The sequence below is a fragment of the Ambystoma mexicanum genome, chromosome 10 (genome assembly GCF_040938575.1).
Source record: "Ambystoma mexicanum isolate Mex_15411 chromosome 10, UKY_AmexF1_1, whole genome shotgun sequence".
NCBI classification, from domain to species: Eukaryota; Metazoa; Chordata; class Amphibia; order Caudata; family Ambystomatidae; genus Ambystoma; species Ambystoma mexicanum.
Window position 1 is genome coordinate 1,283,176,817 of NC_090932.1, and position 23,376 is coordinate 1,283,200,192.

Consider the following 23,376-nt stretch of genomic DNA (forward strand, 5'->3'; position numbering starts at 1 on the left):
CTTTAGGTGAAGTTCAAGGCAAGCTTTAAAGAGATCTACAGTTGCATTGGCTTCGATTGTGACGAGCAGTGGGTTCCAATGGAGCAGAGTGTGTAGGGAGAAAGAGTGGAAGTGAGAGGAGGCACAGGGACATGTGATACTAAGGTAGAGGGCTGTGGGAAAGGGGAGAGAACTAGATGGTGAGTAGATAGAGATACAGTCATCCAGGTTCTGAGGAGCAAGACATTGGGTAGTTTTGTAAACAACGAGAAGGAACTTGAAAAGGGAGCAGTTGTGCATGAAGTGCCAACCAGCAAAGTATTGGTAGGTAGAAGTAGGGGAAGATCGGGGTAAGTTGTGCGGTAGCAAAGTTCAGGTCATTGTCTATAGGAAGGAATGAGCACAGGAAGGCCAAAGAGTAGGTATTAGCAGAGGTTGAGTTTGTTGAACACGAGGGTAGAGATTACAGTTTTTGTAGAGTGGCAATTAAAAAAATGAATACATTTTCCAAATGGTCAGAACCTGCAGTGACTTGCTGCAAGTCCAGCGATCCACTCCACCTAACCATGCAACCTCCTCACGGGCTGATACATTCCCTCGAGTCTGCTCAAATCTGGCCACAGTCCAATCACACCAAAGAGGATATCTCCTATATTGCCTCCTCTCTTAAAAAGAAAAATAATCGTTTCCCTCAAGCAGTGCTGACGGATGCAGCCCCTCAGCTCTCCATTTGTACCTACCTCTTTGTGACTCCCAACTGCTGATGACCGCATGCTGCGGCAACTTCCTCTACACCCAAAAATTAACTAATGTGACAATGAGGCATCTCAAATCATTTCCTGAAAGAAAAAACATATAGAACAACCCTTCCTCTTAAGAAGATATTAAGAAGATATTTGTGTCCTACATCCATAGCACCTACCATCCATACTGGGTTGCTGGGAATCCTGGAAACACTTGGTTCCTTGTCCTGAGTAAGTCAGCACACCCAAACCCGCCCAAACGCAGGGTTGTGTCCCTGCATCGACCACTTAACAAATTAATTGTGTTTGTTTTTAAAAATACACTTTAGCTAGTACAGCTATTTTATCACTAGATCTCATTTGTTTGTCACCCTGTCCCGTATCTATCCACATATCATGTCATGTCCCATCATGGGCATCCTTTTTTAACCTACATTGTAAATAATGATGTGATCATATATGTGCTTCTTTAGACAAACAGACTTATACATAACATTTAAACTATTAGGATCTGTTTCCTGGTAGGAACCTCTCTTGTGTTCTCCAGAATGTTAATACAAGCAGCAAAGGTGGTGGTAGTAATGAAAAGTTGCCTTAAGAAATCGCTATTAAAGAGGACCTCAAAGTTGCGAGTCTCAGGTGCAGAAGCATGACGGTCTGGTGGGAAGGAGATGGGAGAGGAGAGGGGTGAGGGAAGGGATGGCATTGGAAACTGGGAGAAATAGAACATCCTTTTTTGAAGAGTTCATCATGAGTCAACAGAGAGCCCTCCAGTGACTGATATCAGTGAGAATATCTGTTCCGAGATGGCTATAGTGAAGGAGGTAAAAGATAAAAAGATTTGAGTGTTATCGGGAAAGAGATGATAGTGAAAGCCTTGATGAGATAAGTCCAGATAGAACAAAGGTATTAAAGGTAAAAAGCAGAGGTTCAAGAACCAATCCTTGATGGGTGCCAACATGGAGTGGGGTCTGAAAATTGTAAGTTCCAGGATATTTCTAGGAGGTCCACAAAATAGTCACGCCAGATAGTGAATTTGTGGGAAGACAATGGGATTACTAGCTCTATACCAAACAGACCCATGCTTCCATGCTTTAACCTACTGAAAAGAGTATATATTTTTTTTTTATTGGGTATTTATAACTCACCTATACAGCAAATGGTGTTTCAAAGCATGGCAACCAGAGGTATCTGAAGCTCAGGAGTGCACGCTTGAGCCAAAACCCAGATGCCAACTCGCTCTTTCAAGTGACCAGGGAGCAGCTGCTTCAGGTGCTCCCAAAGGTGGCTTACGTTTGGGTGAAGATTGGGGATGCGTTTCAAGGGGTGATAAGAGGACCATACATCAGGTGTAGTTAGTGGCATAAGTGCTGGGAAAGCAGAATGGTGAGTGGGAAAACTTGGAAGCAATGAAAGAAGTTGGGGTGAGTGTTAGGGGGGAGTTTCAGAATTACACTTAAGAGGGGTTCTGAGAGGCCAACATAGGGGATGAACAAGGTCTTTTCACACTCGGTTTTACCAAACGCTCTCTGGGTAGTGTAGGCTGAGCAATAAGGTAGACTTAAGCGATCAGGGTCTTGGTATGTAGATACAATTAACAACATATAGGGATAGCCAGGTAATAGAGGTCCACACAGATATGTAAAAATATGCTATTTATTAGGCAAAAACGCATGGATGGAAACCTTAATGCAGTTATATAATATACACAAACACACACACATTAGGTAGCCATAAAGGGTACTGCACAACACTTCACACTAATAAACAGTAATAAACAGTAAAACAGAGCAGTAGTGAAAACTGTAAGAACTGAATTGGGGGGAAACAAGGTGGTTCTTATAAAACAGCCTAACATATAAATACCAGGCAATTACCTAAAACGTGTGAAGTCCTTCCCTAGCCAGGTAAAAGCCAGTGTTCTGGAAGAAGTTCAATCCACGGGTAAGTACCTTGGAAGGTGTTTGGGAAGCTTTAAAAGTCCCCTGGTGCAAGATTTCACCCCAGCCAAAAGTATAGTTTTAGCTGTGAAAAGCAGCAATGTTACAACTAGGGTTAGCAGAGAGATTGGCGTTCACACCCAATTTCTAACCTCCAGGGATTACCTAGAAAGGAAACCTAGGTTAAAACTCCTCCACTCATCGCCAAGTAATGATAATGTTTAGTGAGTGAACTTAAAGCCCTTGCAAACTATGGGACGAGGGAGACAACATGCGTGGTATCTACACGCGGGTCCTACTCTGATTCTAAAACCAACCAGCCCCAGGTAAGTTATTGTCTTTGAGGCCACTCACCCACACCATTGGTCCAGTTTCCGGAGGTCCAGTGATTGCATGGGAAGTGGTTGAAATAGATGTTGGGTTTGAGTTGGCTATGTGGAAGGGGCGGAGCGCAGAAGCAGATGTGGTTCTAGGGGACTCCAACTTGATAGGGACACCCGACCTTGGATGATGACCTCTGCTTCTCCAATGATGAAGGAGGATACCAAGGACATGTCAGGCGAGACAATGGTATCAAAGAAACGCCGGCCAGGGGATGGCATGTTCAGGATTTGATGGCCATATAAAAAACTTGTTCCAGGCAGGTTACTCTTAAATATAGAGGGAAGCTCCACAGGTGACAACGTTCTTGGGCCATAAACTGAAGTTCTTTAGAGTCCCAAGATCCAACTCGAGATTGTGGCCACAGAAGCAAAAATGCTTATTCAGTGAATGGTCTGCTCCTAGTAGGAACCGGGCGCATTTCCAAAGTCGACCGGAGACAGCATGGCATTGAAGGAAATTACTCTGATTAGGCTCACTAGACTAGGTGTGGAAGACACAGACGGCTATCTCCCCTCGTCACTGTAGATGAAGCAGCGGATCCCCAGTGATTGTAATGCTTGATTCTGCTGATGCGGTCCTCCAGGTCCTCTCAGGGCCTTATCCTCTCTTTGTGTTCTTGGCTACAGTTGGAGACCTCGATAATGGCTCTTGATTATGTCCTCTTATCTCAAATCCAGGCTGAGATGTACCCCTTCCTCTTCAGTTTTAGTTGGAAGAATCGGCTCCATTATTGCTGGCGGCATCTGCCCAGTTAGCTGCCTAATAACAGGCACCCCATTGAGCGCAATGTAGACTGGGCTCAGACAGTCCCAATCCGAGTTTCAACCAGTTTCGGCCACACAAATCACTGACCAGGAGTCTGAGATGGACCTTGCGAAAGTGCATGTGCTTATTTGGAGTTTTCCAGCCGGAGCGAGCCGTAAAACGGCCAAAAGGCAAGATTGCTAAAGGGCAGGTCTTAAAACGCGAGGAGCTGCCATTTTGAGTAGGTGGTGCCTGAAATGGCATTACACTGCTAAAATAAACAGTGCATGGTAGTGCACCATTAAAAAAAAGATGTAAAACACGGTTCATTGCCACCAGCCCGTCCTAGGCACAAAACAATGGCATACAAAATTGTGTCAGACAAAAAGAAGAAGCGGCACAAAGTGTCCTTGTGACACTCTACTTATGGTGTCCTGTATTTCAAAGTGAAAACAGCACATGAAAATAAAAATGAGAGAAAAAGTCGAACAAGCGAGTGAGGCTACAAATCGCTCACCAAAGAACCAGCCAGGAATCCAAAACATAGACCGCTATGTAGGGGATCCTATTGAAATCAATGTAAGGAAACTGCAAAAAGTAAAACTTTTCCTAACAGTGTGTGCCCAGGTCAAAAAGGATGACTTTAGAGACCATCCTGGAGTCATCCGATGATCATCGAACTACATTAGAAGTCATTCCCACATCATCAGAAGTCATCATGCTGTTAAAGTCATCAGCAAATGTCTCAGAATGGTGGGTGATGATTTGGGGATGAGCTTAGGATGACTTGCTGATGATGCTAACATCATCCCTATTTTAGCAAACTCTTTGTTCCTGATGATTTTAGGATGACTTGCCAATTACTTCAAGAGCATCACCATGATGATTTGGGGATGAGCTTAGGATGACTTGCTGATGATGCTAACATCATCCCTATTTTAGAAAACTCTTTGTTCCTGATGATTTTAGGATGACTTGCCGATTACTTCAAGAGCATCACCATGATGATTTGGGGATGATTCTGGGATGACCTGCCGATTACTTCAAGAGCATCGACAGGTTTGCCCCGGTGATTCTGGGATGACCTGCTGATTACTTGACAAGCATGTTTGTCCCTGATGATTTGGGGATGATTCTGGGATGACCTACTGTCAAGAGCATCGTCATGAAACATGTTTGTTCTTGATGATTTGGGGATGGCTTACTGATTAATCACAGAGTTTGTAGGATGATTTGCGGTCTAATACGGATAGTCTTTCAGCTTTTGCTTAATTGCACTTGTGCTGAATGATTTTTTAATGCTTTGCTAAGCACATCTGTTTGGCATTAGTTTTAATTGCATGTAAAAAGCATAATATGGATATGATCATTTAAATTGCAACACCCAATGTAAAAGTGCTGAACCATTGACCAGGAATCACACTTAAAAAGCATACATGCCACAGAAATAGTTTTCTTGCAGTAATAAGTGACTAACGCATAAGTATGGGAATTCACCGCTAAGTACATTCTATAGTCAAAAATAGTCATTTTAATTAGTCATCATGCACCCTTCCAAACCAAATCCATGTGATTCAAGACACATATTGGTAGAACTTGCCATGGAGCCCAAATTAAGCCACAATTATCCAACCTTAACATTTGTTAGACAGTAATCAGTGCACTCATTTTACATTGGTGCCTATCACGCAATGACTACTGTTCTGCATGAGTACAGCGAGGAGTACGGTCTAAAATGATTACTCAGGCCCCACACTACTACAAACTTGGAGTGATCCCAATCATATGTTTGAATAAGGCTTCGACTGGCAGTCTATACACTTCCCGAAGACAATGTGAGCTGGCAAGATAAGCGACTGAAACAGGATTACTTCAATGATTCCAAAATGAAATCATGTCCAACCAAAATTTTTCCAAAAAAGAAAAATTGCATATATAGCGCTATTCTTTCACTTCTGCCAAAAATTCAATTACTTCAGTACAAGTTATGTGAAATGTTTTCACTGGACATAAAAAGTCAAGCTTATCATATATGAATGATAATAGACTCACTTTGTCATATTGCCCAATCCACATTCATACTGCCCTGTCTATGTACATACAGAAAGTACATCAAAGCTCCTGGTATGTAGATAAAGTGTGTCCTCCATTCTGCTGGTAACCACAAGCAAAGTCTCTCAAGTTAAACTGACTCACCAAATGTCAACCACCACAAGTACAAAAGAAAAGATTGCCCACACAATATAGTTTGGTTAAAAATATAGTCTTTATATAAACGTTTAGATATAAATTAATCTCAACATTACAGGTGAGTACATTATTTCATATGAACACCCCATTATGTATAGGAGCTAACACAGGGTCTCCAGAAAATATGCACTTACCAGACCTGGTTCACCAGGTCTGCCACTTAATGATATAGACCACTAACCATAACATCTCAACAGAAAGGTGCAATTAGTCTACCAGGCCCTTCCCTTACACATAGAAGGAAAAGACAGGTATGCAGACCACACTCAAAAGGTGACAAAGGAAATTTAAGATGGATTCACCGGCCCCCAAAAGCTGGTCACACATGTCCCCAACACATATTTGGCCCTAGGGAACAAGTAAGGGAAACACACAGTAAAAATACTAGCAGCACTTAATGGAAGAAGGGGTTGAGTGGTGAATGACCAGCTAAACTAGAGAACCCATCCCACAGGTGAGTTTAGACAGCTGTTTAGGAATTCCCAGTTTAGGGTTATGGATTCAAGTTGCTAGCAATGGGCCCATTGGGGTTGTATAAACATTTCTAAAAGTAGCCCCCTCTAGCTACAAAAGTAAGCAAAGTGTTTCTCGGGGCTTCCTTGAAGCCTAAAAGATGCACTTCCAGCATGTGTTTGAATGTAGGAAACCAGTTATGTTCAATCCAATTCAAAACAATTTGGCATTTCAGATATAAAAGTTTCATTTTCAACTTTGATGAAAAAACATACCTTTTGTATTACTGGTATGTGGATGGCTAATGTGCTTTTCTCTTCGACTACCAAATGAACTGGGTCTTTCATATCATAAGACTGACACACAAGTGGAATAACGAGTGCCAAATTGGTGAACGCATTTGCTTCTCTACACTGTATGAATCTACTGACCCTACCATAGGCATGCAATCCACCCTCGTTCACATATTTGATCACACTTTGATCTCTCCTCTGAATACGAGTGTAATTTGAACTGTAAACAAGAAGATTATTTTTCTCCATAAATATCTTGTTACATGATACAACGCCAGAGTCAGTGATTTGGGCAATCCGAGTCACTGCTACATATTCATCTTCAGATAAAGTGTAAGGGTTTGTCGACCCAACACTGTAAACACCATTTTCAATGTTCACATACTTTTTTCTATTATGTAAGCTCATCATACTTTGGTAGAACTCTGCCTCATCACTACCACTTAACAAATATTTTTCTTTCAGAACTGGGATCACCTGTATCATACTTATGGCATCGAGAATCTGTGTTTCTACACCTGTAGTACCATGAAAATGCTGCAAAATGAAACCATTGAGATCTTCAAAAACAAAACAGTTAGCTGTAAATAGAGGTCCTGTTGCTCGAACGCTGTCTACTAAATGTACTAACTGATGAACATTCATGGTCATAAATCGTTTTTCATATAACTCTGTGAAGAGTTGCACAAATAGAAATAAACTTTGTTCAGCTATATGTAAATCTTCCTGGTTAATGTTTTCACTTAAAAGTTTGTGGATTGCTTTCGAAAGAATACAAAAGTGCAAGTAGTGTTCCTTATGTAGAACATTTTTAAGGACTGGTATTCCCCAAAAAAGTAGAAAGTTCCTAAATTCTGAAGACTTCCAGTACAATAGTTCATCAATAGACCTTGGTACTCTACTTACATCTAAAGTCGGTTTTATCCTTTGCAAATAACCATTTACTATTGTTACTTTTTCATAATAGGAGTATGAACAATGCTTGTAATCTTTTGTAAACCAGACTGTCAGCAATAATTTCATAATGCCTCCACATACGCCATGCATGTAATCAATCACAAATCCTTTGGTTATACAAAAGTACTTCAGGAACATAAACCACGTTGGTCCTTTAATTCCTCTCACAGTGTAACTAGACTGCCCAGTCTTAATGTTGTCTATAACATGCTTTACATCCTCTGTAATTGTATCAAGTGTCCTTGGTGGTCCTTTAGGGCCTTCATCATTATAAGGAAATACCCAACAGTGCCCTTTGCCCGAAACTGTGCTTTCACCCTCTTGAAGGCAATGCCAGCAGCCAAACTTTCCATTGAACTGCGTGCTATTTGACACTAGACAGCGTGCAGGTAAATCACAGGTAACTGTGAGAAGTGTAGCATGACACGTGAAGCTGGAATTGTTGTGGTCATTAAATACAACACCATCTTCAAGTTGTGCAAGGTCAGCATACAATGGCTTTAAGAAAGACCACATTACTGGCTTTTTTGAGGACACCCATATGCCATACAATAACACATTTTCTCGAAGTTTCCTTTGGGAAATGGGCAGCTCATTCACAATCAAGTACACTGGCCACATTGATACTTTGGAACTTTTAAATACAGGAACGCCATCTGTGTTCATAGCAAATGATAGACTATTTGGGTCGTTTAGAAAGCCCCTCTCAAACAAATCCAAATAAAGTTCCCCATCATAAACATCTTTCATTTCATGTTTTTCTTTCTGCATATAGTGATGAAATCGATAGTTTCGCACATTTTCTGTAAAGCCTTTTCGACTAAACATGATTTGTAACTGGGCAATCAGACTATGTTGGATAAAATAGGAGATTGAATCATTTGGTGTCAAATCTTTTAAACAATGAGTATTAGGGCAAGTCTGCGTATTCTTGTCAACATGTGTATAGCAAGTTGCACAGTAGTAATTAATAATGGGGGCTTTAACAAAACCCTTTATGTATTTTTGAAGATGATACATTGTTCGTATCATTCTGTTACTGGGTGGAAGAAGTAGGTAAATAAGATTAAGCATGTAGTTAGCAGCTTCATCACTCAAACGAAAACGAATCATAAAGCAACAAACTAGTAGAACAACCACTCCCAAACACCTGGTTGACCCTTCAAACATAGGTTGTTTTTCATCTGAGGGTAGCGTTTCATCAGCTTGTACTTGAACTTCTTCATAATCATTTTGAATGGTGTATCCAATTTGATCGGCAAGTACCTGCAAACCAGAACTATGCTCAGAATCATGACCAGAATCATGAACATGCCCATTCATTTCACCCATCAGGGTGCCACATAACTCATTCCACATAGTGTCAGTCATGTCTTCATCTGCTTGTGGTGTAGAATCTGGTAAGGTTGTACAGTCACTCTCGTCCATTTCCTCAGAGACACTAATGGGAGCTGTGTGTGTGCTTCTACCAATGATGTTCTCTTCAATTTGGGTGTGCTGCTCTTCACAGTATGCGGTAGAAGGATCTGCAATGCAATGCAATGCAATAGCGGGTCACTCACAGGACAAATTGATTAATTCAACTAGTAAAAATTGGGTTGTGCATAGGTATAAATAGAAATAGTAAACTTGTGTTATTTGTATGAGAATCAGCTAGCATCAGTTTAAATTAGTTTATCAATTCAGATCATTTATTATAAGTGGACCAAGGAGTAAGCGTTACAGACTACCAATAGCTGTTTGTGTGCAGTGAGTTTTTTAACTGAATGTATCAATAACAGTGTTTTGTGGTTATGTGCAATAAAATACTATAACATACATTTGGAATGGTTATAATGTACCTAGGAAGAAAAGGTCATCTGCTCTATTAAAAGTCTTGGCATGGTCTTCTATCGCCTTCTTGGATGTTCCACATAGAGTGTTTGAAGAATCAGTTTCTACGATGAAATGTTCCTTCTGCAGCCACACATAAAACCAGTATTAGAATTGCATAATTGTCATACAGGTCTTGCTTTAAGAGCCAGAGAGTGTAAAGTATGAATGCACAGAATAGAGAAAACAAATGACATGTAATGAAAGCAGACTTAATTTCCCAACTTTAGAGGTAGTCAGGCGGTTAGAGGTAGTCAGGCGGTTAGAGGTAGTCAGGCGGTTAGAGGTAGTTAGGCGGTTAGAGGTAGTCAGGCGGTTAGAGGTAGTCAGGCGGTTAGAGGTAGTCAGGCGGTTAGAGGTAGTCAGGCGGTTAGAGGTAGTCTGGTTGTTAGTGACCAAGCCGAATACAGGAGTTTATTTTTGGTGCACTTTCACCCCTTTTTGTTTTAGAAATATTTGCTTGTTTTTAGGAAGAATGTATTTTTGGGGAGTAAAAGCATGTAGGAGACCTCTTATCGGTAGAGTTGCATTGAACGTTAATATATTTTACCAGTGCAATCCATTTTTTGTAAGGTCCTCGTTTCTTTCCTTTTCCTCGAGGGGGCCTTTCATCCATTTCCATTTGTATGGCTGTGTTGGTTGACAGAAATACCCTAACCAGATTATACAAGCAATTAAAAGTTAGTCAAATAATTAAGATAACAGAACAGAATACAGGTGGCAAAAGGGGTGCCCTGCGTATTCATGGATACCAAGGTGCATTTTTAGCCGTCTAAAATGTTGGGCTAAAATGGAAGCCATGAGGCCTAAACATAGCATGCACCCCCTGGGTGAGAATCCTTTGGCATCCCAGTCAAAAACAAGCACCCAGCACCCTCAAAATCCCCATTGTGGCAAGGGTAAAGCTTGAGACTATGTTGGGCCAAAATGGAAGCCATGAGGCCCAAACATAGCATGCACCGCCTGGGTGAGAATCCTTTGCCATCCCAGTCAAAAACAGGCACCCAGCACCCTCAAAATCCCCATTGTGGCAAGGGGAACGCTTGAGACTATGTTGGGCTAAAATGGAAGCCATGAGGCCTAAACATAGCATGCACCCCCTGGGTGAGAACCCTTTGCCATCCCAGTCAAAAGCAGGCACCCAGCACCCTCAAAATCCCCATCGTGGCAAGGGTAAAGCTTGAGACTATGTTGGGCTAAAATGGAAGCCATGAGGCCTAAACATAGCATGCACCCCCTGGGTGAGAATCCTTTAGGTAGCAAGGCAGTGGTAGAAGAATTGCAGATAGCGGTAATTTCATTCAAACCAGTGGGGGGCATGTTTTCTGGGGTCATAGACACAGATAAAGTGGCATTTGCATCATTAGGTAGCAAGGCAGTGGTAGAAGAATTGCAGATAGCGGTAATTTCATTCAAACCAGTGGGGGGCATGTTTTCTGGGGTCATAGACACAGATAAAGTGGCATTTGCATCATTAGGTAGCAAGGCAGTGGTAGAAGAATTGCAGATAGCGGTAATTTCATTCAAACCAGTGGGGGGCATGTTTTCTGGGGTCATAGACACAGATAAAGTGGCATTTGCATCATTAGGTAGCAAGGCAGTGGTAGAAGAATTGCAGATAGCGGTAATTTCATTCAAACCAGTGGGGGGCATGTTTTCTGGGGTCATAGACACAGATAAAGTGGCATTTGCATCATTAGGTAGCAAGGCAGTGGTAGAAGAATTGCAGATAGCGGTAATTTCATTCAAACCAGTGGGGGGCATGTTTTCTGGGGTCATAGACACAGATAAAGTGGCATTTGCATCATTAGGTAGCAAGGCAGTGGTAGAAGAATTGCAGATAGCGGTAATTTCATTCAAACCAGTGGGGGGCATGTTTTCTGGGGTCATAGACACAGATAAAGTGGCATTTGCATCATTAGGTAGCAAGGCAGTGGTAGAAGAATTGCAGATAGCGGTAATTTCATTCAAACCAGTGGGGGGCATGTTTTCTGGGGTCATAGACACAGATAAAGTGGCATTTGCATCATTAGGTAGCAAGGCAGTGGTAGAAGAATTGCAGATAGCGGTAATTTCATTCAAACCAGTGGGGGGCATGTTTTCTGGGGTCATAGACACAGATAAAGTGGCATTTGCATTATTAGGTAGCAAGGCAGTGGTAGAAGAATTGCAGATAAAGTCCATATGATACCCGAGAGTATTGTGTGTTTGTTTAAAAGTTTGCCGACACTTTTTTGAAATGCCTTAAGGCGTCATGATGTGGGGACGTTTTTTTTTACGTACGACGCACTGTGATGATGTAGCTGATGAAGACAATCATGGAGGAAGGAGGACTCCATTCCGTGCACCGGCAGGTATATTTAGCTGCTGGTGGCTTTGTTTGTTCTTTCGGTTTTGGAATTCTGCAGCATCTGGATCTTCGTCTTCATCGTCGTCCTCGTGGCTGTTTCCTCTTTGTCCTGGTAAGTATACAAGCTCCCAAACAGAAGCCACAATGCATGGCATATGGCCGCCATATGGTCCTCGAGGATCGAGCTATTAAGGATTGATCCTGTTTGCTGTCTCGTCTCTCCCTTCTTCGGCTTTCTTCTTCCATTAACCTACAGGTTCCTGACCTGGACTCTAACGAAATATGCACACTGCACTTCAGCGAATACTCTGGATTTTCTGGTCTCGGACCTCTAATTTAGACCCGAGTTCCCTGCCTTCTCTCCTCTTCCCGCTGCGTTCAAAACAACAAATGAGATCCAAAAGATACACAGTGCTCAGAATGCTTTATAACACCCATTATTCAACTTATAGCCGTAACCTGCTAGACGTATTGAAACGTGCTAAAAACTAGCAAAAACATAGAAAATGTACTTTCCTCGCGTTTTGGTAAATGCTAATTCTGTTGCGTTTCCTGTTTGTACAGTGTACGTGCGTTTGTTCTGTCGAACCTGATGTTTTTAACCACTCGTCTCCCATACAAGGGGGATCAAAATGTACTTTGTTTACAGGCTGAAGGTATACTGCTGAAATCTTCAATGCATTATCAGCTTTCCTTACTGTTCTGGAACGTGTTGCCATTTGTTAATCCAGTCACCATGAGTGCCTTCTTTACAGGCTTCACTCCCCTGATGATCCCGTTCTCTCCAAAGTAGGCTAATTCAGTTGCTCCTCCTCAGAGGCATTCTTCTTTCTTTTCCTGTTTCCTGCAGTTTCGCGTTGCAAGTACTCGCTTCCCAGCTCCGGTTTAGACGCGTGTTCGCTGCCTTCTCTCCACTTCCCGAGGCCTTCAAAACAACAAATGAGCTCAATAAGATACACAGTGCTCAGAATGCTTTATAACACCTATTATTCAACTTATAGCCGTAACCCGCTAGACGTATTGAAACGTGGTAAAAACTAGCAAAACCAGCTAGAAAATGTACTTCCTCGCGTTTTGGTAAATGCTAATTCTGTTGCGTTTCCTGTTTGTACAGTGTCCGTGCGTTTGTTCAGTCGAACCTGATGTTTTTATCGTCTCCTATACAAGGGGGATCAAAATGTACTTTGTTTACAGGCTGAAGGTATACTGCTGAAATCTTCAATGCATTATCTGCTTTCCTGACTGTTCTGGAACGTGTATTTGCCATCTGTTAATCCAGTCACCATGTGTCCCTTCTAGTTTACAGGCTTCACTCCCCTGATGATCCCGTTCTCTCCAAAGTGTGTGGATGATATGCGTGCGTTGTGTAGGGGGATTTTCTTTTAATGTATGTGTGTGGATGATATGCGTGCGTTGTGTAGGGGGATTTTCTTTTAATGTATGTGTGTGGATGATATGCGTGCGTTGTGTAGGGGGCTTTTCTTTTAATGTATTTGTGTGGATGATGTGCGTGTGTTGTGTAGGGGGATTTTCTTTTAATGTATGTGTGTGGATGATGATGTGCGTGCGTTGTGTAGGGGGCTTTTCTTTTAATGTATTTGTGTGGATGATGTGCGTGTGTTGTGTAGGGGGATTTTCTTTTAATGTATGTGTGTGGATGATGTGCGTGCGTTGTGTAGGGGGCTTTTCTTTTAATGTATGTGTGGGGATGATGTGCGTGTGTTAGGGGGCTTTTCTTTTTATGTATGTGGATGGTGAGCGCATGTTGTGTAGGGGCCTTTGCTTTTAATGTGTGTGGATGGTGACTGCATGCATGTGGATGGTGTGCGCATGTTGTGCAGGGGCCTTTGCTTTTAATGTGTGTGGATGGTGACTGTATGCATGTGGATGGTGGGCGCATGTTGTGTAGGGGCCTTTGCTTTTAATGTGTGTGGATGGTGTGGTGTTTGTGTTGCCTAGGTGTTTCAAGATTGGCGTGTGTATTCTTTTTTGGGGGTGGGGGGGCGCCAAATTTTGTTTTGCCCAGGGCGCAGGGTGGGTGAAGGATTCCGTGAATCCTAGGGGGAAACATGTCAGCAACAGTGCCATTTGGGAGCGAATACTGGACTGTCCAGTGGCCCCCAGAGTGCATGGGTGTAATTTTGATATATTAACCTCCTGGGTCATCACTTCCCATTGTATATGTTAATGAGTCCCACACTTTTTAGTTTGGGCTATTAGGTGGCGCTTTAGCACCATCTATGAACTAAAACTATTGCATTAGAGCACAGATAGGGAGAAGTGGCATATGAGGAGGGACACACAGCCTGTAGGTGTTTGGTTATTTGCCCACCCATTGGCTACGCATGGCCATGCTAAACCCTATGGTCATTCCCACCCAGTTCCTGCCCCTCCCAGCCCAAAACACCACCCCATGGGAACTCTCTTGCGTTCGCTTTGATCAAGCCTTACCATCAAACTTTGCAGTCAAGGTGCCTGCCAGTGTTTTTTCAAAGCAGTCTTCTGGAAGTTAATGACTTAATTGGATTTGCAAACCCTCCTTAACCAGGTCTGCCTTCAGCCACCTGATTTATTAGCACTGTGCGTGTCCTTCACTGAACTCCTTTTATAAACAAACATTGGCAAAGCCAACACTTTGGGCTTTTGTGTAAGGATTAGGCCTCTGCCAGGTATTGCTATTAGATGCCCAGCCACTCACACCATTTTGCACATGTTACTATCAATGGTCAGTTAATACCACTACGGAAGAGACTGCAAGTGCCTTACTACACAAAAGGCAAAACTGTTGGCATTGCCAATGCATGTTTTACAACTCGTGCTACACCCCCTTTGTCAACCCTGCTCTCACGCTCCTGCTCCATACATGCACAGATCCTCTTGTCTGTGTCCTGCTCGAATCCTCAGGACCCTACTTTTTTTGGACCCTGCTTTCCTAGCCCTACTCTGACACTCCTCCTCTCTTGTCTCTGACCTGCATGGACTCTCCTGTGCTGCTTGGACCCTGCTTCCCAGCCCAGGGCCTGCTCATATGCCATGGCGTGACAGGAGGGTGGTAATAAGCCATGATTTCTCTCACGTTGCTGCTGGCGATAATCTCAACTCATCCCGGGGGCTGGGGCCCCTGCCCCCCACCCCCCTCAGAGCTTTCCGGGGCGGGGACAGATTAAAGGCAGGCCTGGGAGAGCGATCCAGGAATGTGTTTACAATGCGGAAACCAAACACTGGGATTGGCTACCTGTTCATGCAATTATGTTGCTGGAATAGAGCAGAGTTTTAATTGCCGCTCCTAGTATGCACAGGTCTCTCGCTCAACCCTACATGCTGTCACACTCCTTCCTAGAACCCCATCTGGCCATGCCTCTCATTCTTAACCTTTCACACACACATCACTGTTACACTCTCTCTCCACCCCACCGTGTGGCCTAATACTCCTTGATGCTTTCTTTCCACATGCCACTTTGCGTCCATAGTTTCTCCTTCCATTATGTGCTGCTCTTCTGGTCGAAGGTCTCCCTTCTTGAAAGTACTCCAAATCTATTTTAGAGGTGAGCTTACTCTCTGTTCTCACACCTGTGTGCTGGCCTTACTTGCTGTGGTTAAACTCAGGAACACTGTTCGCCGAGCGTAGGTGTTTTTCGGTTGGTAGCTGCCATGTGGTGTTGGGCAAGACTATGAGGATTTTGTCTTGTCTCATTGTATGTGATTTGTCAAGACTACCGCTTGAATGTGTGTTCTGTTCTCTTACACAAACCAAACATCGGCATGTAGGTTGTGAGGTCATGGAATTATGTGGGGATATGTGGTCTTTAGATTGCAGGTGTTACTTCATATACCATTCATAGGCCATTTTCAGCTACAGTAGACAAAGTAAAGTGCAGAATCTTATTAAGTGGACACCAGTAATTCTTACAGTTGAATCTGAATATTCAGTGTTTGAGAAGGTGTATGCAGAAGGGTGAGTTTTTAGCATGGTTATTTAGCGTCAGCACCTTTGATACCTGCGCTGTCCTGACTAAATGAGTCCCATATGGTGCCTCCAGGGGTGATGTGTTCTCTCTAGTGAGAAATAGCTCACTAGCACAGATGGGCTGAATGTAAGATCTGGCTTCCTAACCCAGATGGGCTAAATGCAGGATCTGGCGCACTAACAGAGATGGGCTAAATGCAGGATCTGGCTCACTAACAGAGATGGGCTAAATGCAGGATAGTGTAAAAAATGGCAAGAACGTATTTGTAAAGTTAATGATGTTGGTTCCAATGCAAGTCATGTTGCAATGAGGACACAGCGGGTCATTCAGGTGCTGCATATTAGGATACTAGCTTCAATCACAAATGGGGACACTTCAGGCAGGAACATGTCCATAGTAAGGGGACCATAAATTAATGATCCTGTACAGAATAGTTTCACAATAATACTTTGAGCACACTAAATGTATTTATTTTTCGTCTTTTGGGTAATAATTCAAACCATGGCCCTCTTTAATGTGCTTTTCTTTGATTGCGACAACTCTCTCTGTATTCGAAAGGATGGGGAATTTGAGCCATTGGCAATTCCTGGTGAAGTGATTTGTAAATGGCTGGTAGAGGGTCTTGATGAAAGTGGAAAAGAAATACGTGAAGAAAGGGATTTCAAAGCGGTAGTGCTTTTCCAATCGGCAGGTAAGCAAAGTATATATGTTTTTCCCTCTGTTTCCCTCCATTTGATGTTTCGGGAGGAGGGTACATCTAACGTCCCTACAGTGAGGCATCCCCTTTTTTTCTAACATACAGATGAGTGCTGCACAATGCCCACCACTCTTTCACAGCATCTCTACTTCCTTTAGAGTAAGTCTAATGTATAAAGTATAGATGCACAACATGGTTCTGACACTTTGGTTGTGTAGATAGTCACATTTTGAAATTTTCGCTTGAGGTTTTAACTTGCCTTTTTCATACCTGCAGTCAAGAAACAGTGTATCAAGACACAAAAAACATTTGAAGAAATAATTAAAGACTATTGCGGTGATGCAGAGGGACTGATTCAGGCCTTAAAAAGGAAGGCAGAAGAGGAAAAGGAGCTACTGGTGGATTCGGGCAATCGGGGAAGTGCTGGAAAATTTAAAAGAGTGTTGCGTGAACTGCAAGAAGAACATCCAGTGAAAAAAACAAAAGAAAACAAAGAGAATTATTTAGTAAAAGCTGATGGGAGGAAAGTGACTGCTCCCAAACTTAGTAAGGCCTGTTCACAACTACAGTCACAAAAACTGGAGAACCTAACTCTTTTGGCAGGGATGGCTAGTGTTCTTCATTCTTTCATTCCTTCCTCAGAGCCCACCTCTGTTGCTTCACCTGGACAATATAAAGACGCTGCGCAACAACCACTAAATGGACTATCAAATAACAGTGAATTGTCGGCTGCAAATATTTTGTCGGATAGATCTAGTTTGACATGCTTAACTCTATCCCCACGTCTTCTAAATAGTGTGTCCTTGTTGCAGAATGACAGTCATGCCTGTTTAGACAGCGAGTTGACACCCACACGTGCACACAAACCTGCTCAATCATTCAGACTACAGTCTTTAAAAACAGCGGAATTGGGAACATCCTCAAAACAGAGTTTGGCTGCAGTGTCAGTCCCCACTAGTGACCGAAAAAGCAGTGTATCACCATGTGAAGGGAAAATGCAGAAAATACTGTTTACCTGCCCGAAACAAGCTGTTTCAACTCCTCTAAAAAACCCTAACTACAATGTATCCAGGATTGATGTGGATGTACAGCATGCACCCCAAGATGCAGGCCCTATTGTTTGTGCGGATGAAAGCCCACATGTAAGTAAACATTATGCATGCAATAGTTGACTCCTATGAAACTCCCCACACATTAGCAACGTGACCTTGACTTATTTTTTGTAGAATTTTTGAGATCTGTCTGCAAGGCTAACAGCTGGCCTACTATGGACTGCCGAGTAATAAGGAGGAAGCTTGCTACCAAAATTTGCAATGCCAGAAGAGGCCTAAAAAAGACTCCACCTTTTGAAATGCAGGATCAATGATTGTTTGTTTGTATTTTTGTAAACCTATTTATTCTTATGGAGCTATGCCGTTAAACTGAATTTGTTGAATAAAAAAAGTTGTACACTTTCTGAGCCTATGTTTGATTGAAGATATCTTATAGCCAGAGCAATACAATATTAAAATATCAACAATTTATAGCTGCAGAATTTTACTATCACAATATGAACTCTGTAATAATTAGCTGCTCTTAGGGTTATTGGGTGTAGTGACTGGCGGAAGTCTGTCATGCTGGTAGACCTTTAACAGATGCTCTTTAGGTAGCTGGAAGTGTGTATTTTGGTGTAGTGCTTTGGAGCTGTGGGACTTTTATGGGGTGTGAGGCCATGTTGTCTAGAGGTGAGAATTGAAATGGGGGAGTTGGTTTGTGATATGGGGGTTGTAGTTTTGTGCACTAAATTGGCGAACTTGGTTAACGGGTGCTCTAGCAAAGATGAAAAGTGACAGCTGCAAGATTTTCTTCTTCCAGTACACTATCCAGAAGTCTAACTAGAGTCATTGTAAAGTAATGCCACCAATGTTACTCAAAAGGGATACATCCTGTGGTAATCCAACCCCTTTTCCTAAATCTTTTGGAACCATCTTGAAATCATTTAAACTCATCCTGGAGTGGTCTGCAATAATCATTTACAATTTAAAACCCATCCTAATGTTGTTATGAAGTCATCCTGGAGTTGTCATGGGGTCATCCTAGAGTAATCCAAACTCATCCTGAAGTTGTCGTGGAGTCATCCTGGAGTTGTCGTAGAGTCATCCTAGAGTAATCCAAACTCATCCTGAAGTTGTCTTGGAGTTGTCGTGGAGTCATCCTAGAGTAATCCAAACTCATCCTGAAGTTGTCGTGGAGTCATCCTGAAGTTGTCATGGAGTCATCCTAGAGTAATCCGAAGCCATCCTGGAGTAATCCAACTCATCCTGAAGTTGTCATGGAGTCATCCTAGAGTAATCCCCACTCATCCTGAAGTTGTCATGGAGTCATCCTGGAGTAATCCAAGATCATCACTGGAAGTAATCCAAACTCATCCTGGAGTAGTTTCTGTGATAACTCTAGAGTCATCATCTCATTAAATATTTTGGCCTGTGTGAATACTTTGGATGATCTTCCTGAACTATCCATGGATGACTCTAGAATGGAGTCATCGGATGACTCCAGAATGATTCCAGGATGATCTTCCTTTTTGACTGGGGTGTGTGTGTGTGGGGGGGGGGTGTGGGGGGGCAAGGGGACGGGTACGAAGCAAACAGGCGTGAGGCAGAAGAGTTGGAATGAAAATGAAGGTGTTGGCTGCGGACACAGGAAGAAAACAAGGCAGGACAAGCATTTCAGTTCAAAGAAGTAGCCATTTTGTACTTCTGTTTCGATTCATCATGGCATCTCTCCTTCCGAATCTTATTCTTTCCAACAATTTGGGGTTGTTCGCTCAATTGTTTGGTGATTAATATTTTAGCCAAACAAACAGTAACCGCAAAAAGGCAACTCCACTTGGCGTTTCTTGACATTAGCAAGGCTTCGATTGTGTAATAGGAGTCAGACTCTGGCAAAAAAAATAAGGGGGCTCTGAGGCCTTGCTAAACATGTTGGGTGAGTTGCATTCAGACACAAGACTGAAGGTCAGGCTTGATCAGCGCGGCACGTGCTCGGACTGGGTCAAATGTAAGCAGGGCCTGCATCAGGGATGCTTGCTGGACCCCTTCCTTTTTTAACATGTTTATATCTGACCTGAGTATGTGCCTTCAGGGAGTCGGCGTCAACCCCCCAAAAATTGGGGTCTGTCCAAATTCGCTACCTACTGTATGCAGACAACATTGCCCTGTTTGATTACACGGGAATTGGGCTGCAGCGGTCATTAACAGTGGTTAATGATTATTTTAATAATCTGGATTTGGAATCAAATATCTAAAAATTAAAATGTTTAATTATGAATCCTCCTAAGAATGTTGTAAAGAAATATTGGGCCTCATCACGAGTTGGGCGGTGAGGTAAAAATGCGGCGGTAATAGCCACATTAGCGCACCGTCCAGCTATCAGTTGGATGAAAAGTTGGAGATTCACCTCAAGCTCTGAGCTGGGGGGGGGTGGATGCTCTTTTTATCGCTGCAATGAGATTTGTGGGCATGATATTTGACTGAACCTGCATTATGAACTGTTACTGCCCCTTCTTTTTAAACCTTTTAACCCAATATGGAATAAGGAACTGGTATATTAAATATTTAATAGTCTGGTCTTCTCACTAATGACATTTACTGATAGTTGCTGCTAAGTGTTTTACGGTGCTATTGGTCTCTTAATTGGCACAGGATGTATGAAATTGATTTTAATTGTTATGTTTCTTTTCTCTTTATATTAATGACAATTTGTGATACTGCTGCTTTGTGTTTTAAGATGTCCCTGCAGGTGACGTAGATGCTGGTGGGTCCCCCTTACTCTATTTCAAACAAGAAAAACAATCTAACCCCCGGGTTTACATAAAATATTATGTCATTTTATTAACCTAAATATGCACAAGTGATTAAAACTTAGTCCCAGGCAGCCATAAAGAATCAAACAAAACACACTTAATGATGCAAGTCATTTGACCTCGATCTGTGACTGTATCTGCGGAGAGATGTCATGTCCCCGTAGCCCCAGTCACCGGAGCTCATGTCTTGGGGATGTTCTTAGTCACCCTCTGAGGTGCTCCAGCACATGCATACAAGAGGCGGATTTATGAAATGGCAAAACCAGCAGCAAGGAACAGGGCCGCATGCTGTGACATCCTTCTGGGCCCGGTGACAGCATCTGGCCATGAAGGCTAAGCTGCAAGCACAGATGCAGCTATGTGAAATGAGTCAGAAGTGGCCAGGCCTGGTGACGTCACACTTTTCAGCCTGTAACACAAGAGCAGGTTCTGCAGATAAGAGGCATCTTTTTTTTCTATTTTAACAGGTTTTGATATGTGGATGTATGATCTATTAATCGCTGATTTTAAAACAGTTTTTCTTTTCCTTGCATTTGACATTGTATGAAGGCGAAAAGCACCAGTGCCTTTTTTCAATCCACATACTGCTCTGTAAACATTTGCATTGTCTGGTGTGCTGTTCATCCCTTTGAAAATGAACATTAATGATGTGGTCTGCTGCCTAAATTCTACACTTTGGGAGCAGGAAACCAGGGCTCGAATCTCAGACCCCACCGCACGTCATCACATTATCTCATGCTGGGCAAATGACTTGTAGCACTATAGTACATTACTGTGAAGAAAATTAGAATGAATTCTAATGAGTTAAGAGGAGATATGAGCATGTTCTAAAATGGACCCAGTGTATGTGTTAGTGGTGACTTGTCCATATTGGGTGAGGGGATGCTGACCCGCCAGAACCCTCAACAAGTATGGAGAAGCCAACGAGTCAGCCGAGTGTAAACACTGAGCCCTCACCCAGCTGCTTTTTGAAGCTAGGGGAACCCTCTTGGGCTGGATTTAAGTGTCAAAGCGAAACAGTTTTAGTTCCCCAGCGTGCATGTCCAATGGCCTATGCAAAGCCGGGGGCGTTTTGCATTCCCCAACCTTGCATGGCCCTTTGGGGGTGCAGGCTGGGGACCTGAACATTTGCATGTGTGAAGGGGCGCTCCTGCACATACAAACAGATTGTGGCACTGTCAATGGAGCGCTCCAGCTCCTGAGCGCATGTGCAGGAACCAGAAAGCACTCTTGGCTTCCTGATTCATGTTTCTGCTGCACGGGAGCCGGAGGGCTTTCTGGAGATGGTGGAGCAGAGCAGTCTGGACTGGGGATGCACACAGGTAAGAACATTTTTTATTAAATTCTAATCGTGCAATGTACGTTTGAATGAGTGGGTGCATGAATGGGTGCGCATGAGAATGAGTGAGTGAATGCTATGTGTGAATGAGTGAGTGGGTGTTTTGTGATTGTATGTGCATATGTGTTTGTGCTGGCCAGGGGCGCTGGTTTTGGTGGGATGGGTTGGACAACAACAGTATTTTATACTGGGCATCTCCCAAAGATGGCCAGCAAAACATGCTATTGATAAAGCAAGGTTGAAATGTGTTATTACATGACTAGACAGGCATTTTGGTGCAGCCAGTATAGCCATTTCCTACTGTATCATGACTTTTTTTACTGGGCCTCTTTGATAAAGCAGAGATGGTAAGTGTTATGACGTGGCTAGACTGGCATTTTGGTGCAGCCAGTCTAGCGATTTCTTACTGTGGCATTACATTTTTTAAGAGGGAATCTTTGATAAAGCAAGCATGATAACTGATAGTTTGATGCTAGACTGGCATTTTGGTGCAACCAGTCTAACCCTTTCTTACTGTGGCATGATATTTATATTTGGTATCTTTAATAAAGCAGGCATTATAAGTGTTACTCCATGGCTAAACTGGCCTTTTGGTGCAGCCAGCTTGGACATGTTTTTGTATAGTGCATGGCACTTTTCATTGCAAAGCCAACTGGAGTATGTTGTTACCGGGGGTTACTGCCATATGCTGGCAGAACCAGTGTGGATGTTTTCTTATAGTATCATTACTGGTATTATGCGCAAAGCAAACATGAGTATGTTCTTATATGAGAATATTGGCATATATTGGTGTAGCCAGCATGGAAATGTATGGTCAAATCCACTGTGAAAATGTTTTTATAATGGCATATATTGTGGGCAAAGGCATCAGGAAAATGCATTGGGAAATGCTCCTGTGCACTGTTGATGACTTGCATCTATGGGATGTCTTCATACGTTACCCTACAAAACCAATTGCAAACTGTCTGGATTTTTACCCAATTTTCTGTTAAAGTGTGCTGTAAAATGTACAGTTTTAACCCATTATTCAAACAATTTTCTCAGGGGAGAACTGACACAATCCCCATTGGTTGGTTTGGACACCATCGCTACGCTTGGTTGCTCTGGCATATTTATGGGAAATATTCACACCCCTCTAATTAAAAAAAAAACACCAGCTACCACTGGTGAGTGTGTCCATTTTAGGACATCCTCTTTCATCCTTTTCACTCATCGGACTTTCATTCCAATGTGCTTCACATTAATGTACTGTATTCCGGTGACTGTGTATAGTATTCAAATTAAACTGGTTTCTTTTATTGTGCTTCGTGCCAGACTCCAGCCTCTAAATGCAGAACCAGGACTGGATACAGAACCCATGCTGTTCAGTGTAATCTTGTTTACAAATCCAGAGTATTGCCCCTGAGCTATGCATCCCTCTAGATCCACGTAAATGAAATACATTAATGTTATTCAGATACATTTGCGTTTTATGTTCACAAAACATTCAGAGATTGACAGACTTTTTGTGCCTTACAGCATGGCAAGCCTGCACATAAGCATTCAGGTGTGAGGTGTGAGTAG

The 23,376-nt window shown here is 42.6% G+C and overlaps 2 protein-coding genes across 2 annotated transcripts; one reads left to right on the plus strand and one right to left on the minus strand.

Moving 5' to 3' along the window:
• Positions 1 to 6,037: 6,037 nt before the first annotated feature.
• Positions 6,038 to 10,459, minus strand: LOC138492242 (uncharacterized). Its single transcript, XM_069619279.1, has 3 exons — positions 10,166 to 10,459; positions 9,585 to 9,699; positions 6,038 to 9,269 (listed from the first exon to the last, which is right to left on the minus strand). The coding sequence occupies exons 1-3, from the start codon at positions 10,235 to 10,237 to the stop codon at positions 6,697 to 6,699; spliced, it is 2,760 nt and encodes a 919-aa protein (XP_069475380.1). The 5' UTR covers positions 10,238 to 10,459; the 3' UTR covers positions 6,038 to 6,696.
• Positions 10,460 to 16,400: 5,941 nt separating this feature from the next.
• Positions 16,401 to 18,084, plus strand: LOC138492243 (uncharacterized). The gene is made up of 2 exons (XM_069619280.1): positions 16,401 to 16,624; positions 16,907 to 18,084. Exons 1-2 carry the CDS (start codon positions 16,435 to 16,437, stop codon positions 17,800 to 17,802), a joined length of 1,086 nt encoding a protein of 361 aa, XP_069475381.1. The 5' UTR covers positions 16,401 to 16,434; the 3' UTR covers positions 17,803 to 18,084.
• The last annotated feature ends 5,292 nt before the right edge of the window (positions 18,085 to 23,376 follow it).

Excerpts from the sequence above, each read along its gene's own strand:
- LOC138492242 (XM_069619279.1), bottom strand. The coding sequence starts at position 10,237 with ATGGAAATGGATGAAAGGCCCCCTCGAGGAAAAGGAAAGAAACGAGGA. Across the intron at positions 9,700-10,165 it reads ACAAAAAATGGATTGCACTG|AAGGAACATTTCATCGTAGA; the intron begins GTAAAATATATT and ends GTGTGGCTGCAG. Across the intron at positions 9,270-9,584 it reads AGATGACCTTTTCTTCCTAG|ATCCTTCTACCGCATACTGT; the intron begins GTACATTATAAC and ends ATTGCATTGCAG.
- LOC138492243 (XM_069619280.1), top strand. The coding sequence starts at position 16,435 with ATGGCCCTCTTTAATGTGCTTTTCTTTGATTGCGACAACTCTCTCTGT. Across the intron at positions 16,625-16,906 it reads AGTGCTTTTCCAATCGGCAG|TCAAGAAACAGTGTATCAAG; the intron begins GTAAGCAAAGTA and ends TCATACCTGCAG.